Source organism: Cryptomeria japonica, chromosome 5, assembly GCF_030272615.1.
Source record: "Cryptomeria japonica chromosome 5, Sugi_1.0, whole genome shotgun sequence".
Classification (NCBI taxonomy): Eukaryota; Viridiplantae; Streptophyta; class Pinopsida; order Cupressales; family Cupressaceae; genus Cryptomeria; species Cryptomeria japonica.
This window is the reverse complement of record NC_081409.1, coordinates 288998379-289006617: the sequence shown is the minus strand read 5'-3', so window position 1 is coordinate 289006617 and position 8239 is coordinate 288998379. Positions and strand designations below refer to the sequence as shown.

The 8239-nt window shown below is 36.4% G+C and overlaps 1 protein-coding gene across 1 annotated transcript; it reads right to left on the bottom strand.

Annotated features, from left to right (window-relative positions):
• Positions 1-410: 410 nt before the first annotated feature.
• On the bottom strand, positions 411-2198 carry LOC131045854 (GDSL esterase/lipase At3g09930). The gene is made up of 5 exons (XM_057979525.2): positions 1998-2198; positions 1737-1919; positions 1361-1650; positions 998-1289; positions 411-906 (listed from the first exon to the last, which is right to left on the bottom strand). Exons 1-5 carry the CDS (start codon positions 2053-2055, stop codon positions 614-616), a joined length of 1116 nt encoding a protein of 371 aa, XP_057835508.2. The 5' UTR covers positions 2056-2198; the 3' UTR covers positions 411-613.
• Positions 2199-8239: the final 6041 nt, after the last annotated feature.

Sequence of the window (8239 nt, the reverse complement as noted above, 5' to 3'; positions counted from 1 at the left end):
ATGTGATGTTATTCTTAAAGAGAACATCAAGGAATTTTTCACCAATAAAATGGAACAAATAATTACTTTTTTTTATACATAAATGAAGTGTCAATTTTTCATTATTTATTTGGCTATTTGACTATTTAATGTTTAAGCATAATAAAAATATACAACTTGTCAACGGACCTTTGGTCTCTTGGTGAAGTTGTGAGCTTCTAAATGAGCTCAACAAGATCAAGTCTTGTTGAATACAAGATCCCAACATTATAAGGAATGAAACTGAGATCAAGCCCCCTCAATCCTCAACTTTTAACCGAAGAGGTTTTTCAACCTAAAGAATCTGCTCCCCTATAAACTTTATAAAAATCCATAAATAAAATTTCAAATCAAGAGTTACACTAAAAAGATCGAACTCTGCAACAAGGCAATAAAAGAAAAAAACAAGCGCCTAGTTTAAAAAAACAGGCATGGTTATTTAGAATTATTTAGAAGGTAGAAGGTACACGGCTCATGGAGAAAGTTACATTAAATTAATAAATTGGTACCGTTAAGAAAATGCAGAGATAACAGTACTCTTCTGCAAATAAGAAACGAATCCAATGCAACGGTATTCCAGAGGCAGAGAAGATAACTAATCTGCTGTGCGTAAGGAGATATTGAAAGCCAGGAATCCAAGTGAATGTAGCCATTCAATGGCGTTAGAAGCGCCTTGTATAAAACTAAAACCCCTGGTATTATCTCCATAAGCGTAGAGCGACATGAGAGCATACCATGCTCTGTGAGTCGGATGGGCGAAATCCCAGAAGAATTTTTCATCCACATTATCGCAAACCTCAAACAAAGCTTTTCCCTTTTCATCCACTTCTCCGCAGTGTCGGATCCCGCCTTTTACCGCACAGCAAGGCACGAACAAATCCACCAAACCTGCAAATTGCTACACCATTGATAGATACAGAATCCTAGAACAAATGAAAGCAGAAATGAGAGAAAAACTTAAAAGATGTGTGTTTAGTACCGTATTGTGCATGATGGGAGAAAATATAGTTAGTTGCTGAGACCATGTCTGGTATTATAATGGATATTTCCTTTAAATGCAGTCTCAGATGCTGCAAACTTTCCGTCAATAACCTACTATGGAGTTTTATAATGCGATTGTATTTGGAATCACAGGATTTCTTGCCTATCTCTGGTGCGCATCCTAGTGCAGCAATATCACTCACCACAAAATTTCTCAGCCCACACTCATACAGATCCTTCACAACCTTTATTATGCCGCTTACAACAGGTTTAACCGCAGCTTCCAAACCCTGTAAATGTATTTATGAAAATTTTAGCATACAATTTTACAGAGCAATAAGTGAGCAAGATGTAGAATTACTTCAGTTGAGCCGTTTCTCCTGTTGCTGAGCGCACCGTAGTCGTTGCCAGCGGCCGAGATAAGCACAATAGAGCGCGAGAGTTTGTCAGAATCGAACCCCGGACTTGCTGCAATCAGCTTCTTAAACTGCTTCACCTGTTGTGAGACTGTTGGAAATCCGTATGCTTGAAATATTGCACTGCCGCCTACTGCAAAACTTACTCCTTGTCTAATCTTCTTGAAATTTGGTCCACAGCCATGATTTTTCAGCTGTTCATAGGATATTGGACTAGGAAGCCCTAAAATATCCGCTGCAACAAAACAGAACAATAATAAGAAGCCGCACCTAATTTAAAACCCTTGTATTACACAATTTGTGAGTGCAAACAATGCATACCCCAAAAATCACTCTGGATTTTGCCAGATGAAAATCTGCCTGCTGGATAGCCGGGCCATGTCAGTCCATATGGCTTTCTCCATGGCTGGTTTAATGTTTCATTGTACGGATCATGATTTCCGGTGTCTGCGTACGAGTCTCCGAAAACGAACAAGGTTTCTGCCTTCTCTGCATCGCCTTTTCCTGCAAATCGATAAATTTAATGATTTCATGCAAGTGAAGCATAAAATGTGTGCTTTGAAAGAGTTAGATTCATCACACCTGCAAATATGTTGAGAAAACTTAGCAGAAAAAGAGAGCTGAAATACAAGGCGTGCATATTTTCAAGTGGCAGACGTTTAGGTTAGAAGAGTATTTAAAACAGGCATAAAATTTTAAGAGTTATTGCTCTGTTCGGAGGTGAATTTGATAATTTACTGTTTCTACCGAGCGAATTAGGGAGATATTCTTGAAATCATAAGCAGAACTTCGGGGAAAGGAAAACGTTGGATGTACTTTCATGGATGTTGATGTTTTTGTTGTGATCTTCCAGAAAGTCAAGACTCCTCAGTGTGCTCAGATTTAAGCAGCGTGTTCGTATTTTTTGAGTAACGGGTACGAAATATTTTACGCAGTTGAAATCCGATAAATCATTGTGATGTCTTTGCTTTTAACCAGTATGACTATTATCCCTTCTGTTTGGCTTTTGAGTAGTTATGAAGAATGCGAGAGGTTTTTATGTGTGAAGGTTAAAAATTGGTGTCTAAATGATATCTAATACATATTTTCTATTGTTATGGTCATTTCGACTATTATAAAATTTGTATAAATGATTTAAATTTATGCACGTATGTTAATAAAATTGTAAAAAAAAATTTCAACTACTAGATATACAAGTGAGCGGCTATTGGTCCAATAGATAATTTTTAAGTAGCATGTTTCATTACATTTATTGGAACATAGATGGTAATTGCCATGGTAGAAATTTAGTAGGCTCTTTTTTTATCTTTTTTATATTATGTGTTTTCTTTCAATGGCTTATTGTAACCCCTCTCACTTGGATTTGAATATTTTGCTCTTAAAAAAAAAATATAATGTGGTAATAATAATAATATTAGGCAAAAAGAAATTAGATCTTTTTGTAGTAAATCTACTACTTCCATGCTATCTCTTGAGTGATCTTCAATAATTAATCTAAATTTATATAGTTCAAGAAAAAAATCACCAAACAAGTTAATTGGATCCAAGATACCATATGTGTTGTACCAAATTAATAATGGTATGAGTTGAATCACTCCTACTCTTCAAGGAAAAGCCAACTAAGCAATGGAGAGTTCAATTGACCAATCTCTTCATGTGGAAGAAGAAAGTCATAGATGATAATTAAATGATTGTGTTGAGTGGGAGTTGCATCAAGTTTGTTTACTTCTCGAGGGAAGACCTTATGGTACCAAGCTATGTTGTTTATGTCTTGGGATGGAGTTTGTTGTCAAGTGAATCATTGAAGTGGCTTTGTTGTTATTATTCTTATACGACCAAGAGAGTCACTATCCCTTATCTTATTTAACTTGTTTGTTGCAAAGACATGAAAGGTGTGTAGCCTTCATTTTTCTAACTCTATTAATTCTTCCAATAGCAAGATTTCCCTTGAATGAAACTCTTCCCTCACCCACCTTCACTCATTCGCTTGATGGATCTTCCTTAAGATCTTGGCTTGCTCGCAAGCTTGGTCTTTGGTTGGGGTGTGTACATGGAGATGGTGTACAAAAAGTGGCCAAATGGCCAATTTTTTATATAAGATGCTTGCATTATATTTAAAATTAAATAACATGATTGCATTATGGCTTGGAAAATACCAAGCCATAACGTGAGTTCATTTTATAAAGTCAAAAATGTGCTTGCATTTTGTGAGTCATAAATCATGAGTGCATTATGGGGCTCATAAAATATTATAACATTTTGTTTCTTATAAATTGAGAGAGAGACATAGATAGAGATAGGGGGTAAAAAAATATTTGAAGAAATGAGGAGGGAGGAAGAGGAAGAGTTGAAAAGAGAGATAGAGGGAGAGAGATGATTAGAAAAGGAGAAGTAGACAAGGAAGGAGTGAGGGTGGGAGAGGTACGTATGGAGAGAGAGAGAGAGAGAGAGAGAGAGAGAGAGAGAGAGAGAGAGAGAGAGAGAGAGAGAGAGAGAGAGAGAGAGAGAGGAGAGAGAGAGAGAGAGAGAGAGAGAGAGGAGAGAGAGAGAGAGAGAGAGAGAGAGAGAGAGAGTGGGGGGGGGGGTTAGGTAGAGAGGTGATAAAAAGAGTAGAGAGAGAGAGAGAGAGAGAGAGAGAGAGATGAGAGAGAGAGAGAGAGAGAGAGAGAATGGGAGCTAGGTTGGGGGATTGGAGGGAGAGGAAGAAACTGATATTGAGGGAGGTAGAGGTAGAGAGAGGGAGAGAGGCAAAGAGAGGTAGGGAAGGAGACATAAGGAGAGAGAGGGTGGGTAAGAGTGAGAGATAGATAAAGAGATATTAGAAAGTGGGTTGAAGGTAGGGAGGGAGAGGTAGAGAGAGGTGTGAGAAGGTTTAATGTAGGAGGGGGAACTGGAAAATTGCAATACCAAAAATCATGATCTTTAAGTAGATATTATCAATTTTATAATTTCAATACAAAATCCTCCACAACTTATGTTCGACTATTTAATATTTATTTTTTTTAATAATAGTCTTTAAGTAGATTTTAATGATTCTATTATTGAAATGTACAATATCTTGTTATGAATTTAGAAGGAATCTTAGGTGAGAGAGAGAAAATGGAGTAAATGAGTCCCTAATTGTCTTATTTTTTAGTCCATTTGAGGATGATGTATATCCAAATTTAGGTGACTATAACATTTGATAACATTTCCATATTGTTGAAAAATAAATAGATTCAATACCAAAGATTGTGAAGATCAATCTCTATCCAATAAACTAATCAAAGAATGAGATTCAAGGCTTGGATAGCAGCAACATGAAAATTTGAAACTCATGCAAATTTGAAAATTAAGTTGCCCTAATTATGGAAAGCCCATGATTAAATCCTTCTTTATGGTGTCAAAAATCAGCTTGTTAACCATGCTCAACAAACCTATCTTATGTGAACTTATAACAAACACATACCCCAATATCTTTGCATAAATGTAAGTTCACCAATGAGTAGTAAATATTTCCTTATGTTGCTCAAGCTCCTTTACAACCACATGATTATACCCTAAAAACACATTCATCATGGATATGATATTTAAACCTATCACCCTTTATAGTAAATGATTCATACTTTGTAGTAAATGATTCATACTAGGCAAATGGTATTTGTCCTTAAGAGATTTGATCTTCAAGTTTCTAAAGTAAACATAAAGTCTATTCTTGATGTCATTCGTTATAACCAAGAAAAAACCGAAAACTAGAGAAGAATGCTTAGAATGGGCTTAATGATGTTGTTGTCCTTCACTTTCATTAATTCTTTCTACACTTGTATAGCCCATGTAGGATTTATAGGTATTTTCTTCTATCAAAAAGGCTTTACTACAACCATTACAAAATTGTATTGTTTTTTGAATCACCCAATTGTAGAGGTAAGGAAAGAAATGTTGAAAAAAAAAGGGGAAAACCCAAATACATAATTCTATGACAAACTTGTGTTTAATATAATTATAGTGCCTTCTTTCGTTTTAGAAGTTTCAAATCCTAAGCTATTGGCAAGGATGGAAATGTGAAAAGGGAGGGAAGAGGATATGTGATGTTATTCTTGATGAAAAAAATCAAAGAATTTTTCACAAATAAAATGGAACAAATATTTACTATTTTTATACATAAATGAAATATAAATTTGTTGTTATTTATTTGGCTATTTGAGTATTTACTGTTTAAATAGAATAAAAATATACAAACTTGTCAATAGACCTTGAACTGTAAACTTCTAAATGAACTCAGTAAGATCAAGTGAAACATAAAATTTGTGAAAGAGTTAGATTCATCACACCTGTAAATATGTTGAGAAAGCTTAGCAGAAAAAGAGAGCTGAAATACAATACAAGGCGTGCATATTTTCAGGTGGCAGACGTTTGAGATAGAAGAGTATTTAAAACAGGCATAAAATTTTAAGAGTTATTGCTCTGTTCGGAGGTGAATTTGATATTTTATTGTTTCTGCCGAGCGAATAAGGGAGATGTTCTTCATATCATGTGTAAAGCGGAAAATCGCGGTCGAACCCTAGTTGGTCTCCCCTCTTCTAACTCCGAGGAGAGAGAAGGGAGGTTCGCTAGGATTCGATGGGTTTTCACTTAGGGGGAAGACTTTACATTCAAAAGAGGGGTTGAAACTCATAAGATCCAATCCCACACGATGTAAGATTGGATGCTAAATGAATTTCAAGGGTTCGGAAAGCAAGGCTACCCTCTTTTGTAAAGAATGTTGATTAAGGAAATCAAGCTAAGGATGCATAGAAAGTCATAAAGATTCGCTTATAAACTGAGTTCGGGTTATAGGATGAAGCTGCGGACCTGGAATTAGCAGTAAAATGTCGATACGGCGTTGTCCTGCAAATTTGAGCAAAAGTTGTCGGGACGATGGCGCCCGGCGCCACGGTCCTCCGAAAAATCCGTGAAACGAAGGGGGATCTGTTCGTCTCTGCACAAGGATTCCAGATCTTCAATTTCAGCCGCGTACCTGCAACCTACACACAGAAAAGCGAAGACGATTGGGGGGTTAGGGATTAGGGGTTTGCCTTTAGGTCAAACCCCGGTTTTGGAATTAACCAAGAAATGAGCAAGAGCTGTAAATGTAAATGACTGTAAAACAAGTACTAATACCTTGTTCTAAGGATGTTTGTATCCTTATGTGCAAAGGTTTAGATGTTGTATGTTGTATGTTGTATGTGATCTCCTCTTCAATGGTTGAATCCTTGTCTTGAATGCAACACTTAGCCTTGAATGGAGACTTGGAATGATCAATTGCTTGAATGCTTGAATGCTTGAATGCTTGAGTATAATTTCCATGCCTTTTCCATCATATCTTCCTCATATCTAAATGAGAGAGAAAAATGTAGTTTATATACTTGTCAATTAGGGCTGATAGATTGATTTTCCCGACCTTAGGCCGACCAGGGAAGTAATTTTCCAAATTGCAAACGAAAAGACCCGATACCACTTAGGGAACCGGGCCCAAAATAGGACCCAGGGACCAGGGCGCTGGGCGCTCTGGTCCCACCTCCCGGGACATCAGGGTGCAAGGAGGTTCAGGCCAGGATGCTTGAAAAATGCAGTTTTCAGTGTCGTGAGCGAGTTTTGGGGTCTCCATTCAGGTTGCGTGTTGCGTCGCCATCGTGAAGACCGAAATGCAGTCGAAATTGCAAGTGTCGCAATTTTAGGACGCTACATCATGAACAGAACTTCGGGGAAAGGAAAACGTTGGATGTACTTTCATGGATGTTGATGTTTTTGTTGTGATCTTCCAGAAAGTCATGACTCCTCAGTGTGCTCAGATTTAAGCAGTGAGTTCGTATTTTTTGAGTAACGGGTACAAAATATTTTACGCAATTGGAATCCATCAATTACTATCCATCAATTACTGTGATGTTTTTTATTTTGACCAGCATAGCACACCTATTGCATAACACACCTTGAATTTATTGTAAAATGTGTGACTAACACGTGTGTTAGTCAATCCGTACAATCGTCTTGGATTCAGAATAGACACGTCCAAATTAGAGTAATTGGATTTGGATCTTGATCTTGTGTTCTTAAAAAAAAAATTGATGTGATAAAATTGAATCTTTTTTTGGTAGGAGACCTACTATTTATGTGCTAACGCTTTAGGGATTTTAGTAATTGATCTAAATGTATATGAGTTTAAGAAAAATGTCTCAACACAAGCGAGTCATATTTAAGATAATATATTTGGTGAACTAAATTACTAATGGTGTTAGTTGAATCAGCTTGCTCTTTAGGGGAAATCTAATTAATGGTGTTAGTTGAATCAGCTTGTTCTTTAGGGGAAATCCAAAAGAGCAAAAGCCAACTAACGGTGGTAGTTGAATCAGCTTGCTCTTTAGGGAGAATTTAATTTATCACTCTTTTTGTGTAGAAGAAGAATGTCATAGATAATAATGAAATGATTTTGTTGAGTTGGAGTTGAATCATGTTTGTTTACTTATAAGAGAAGACCTTTTGGTATTATGTTATGATGTTTATGTATTGTGGTGGAATTTGTTATTGAGGGAATCATTGAAGTCGCTTTGTGGATATTATTCTTACACTGCCAAGAGGTCATTGTCACTAGTCTTGTTTAATGTGTTTGTTGCAAAGAGATGAAAGGTGTTTAGTCTTCATTTTTCTAGCTCTACCAACTCTTCCAATAGCAGGTGTTCCCTTAGGTCTAATGAGAATGGTCAAATCTCTCAATTTTCATGTTAACTTCAATGAGAGCATTGGGATTTCTTAGTTTTTCAAGTTTGTGCTATAGTCTAATAAAATAAATAAAGGAAGTAATTAAATAT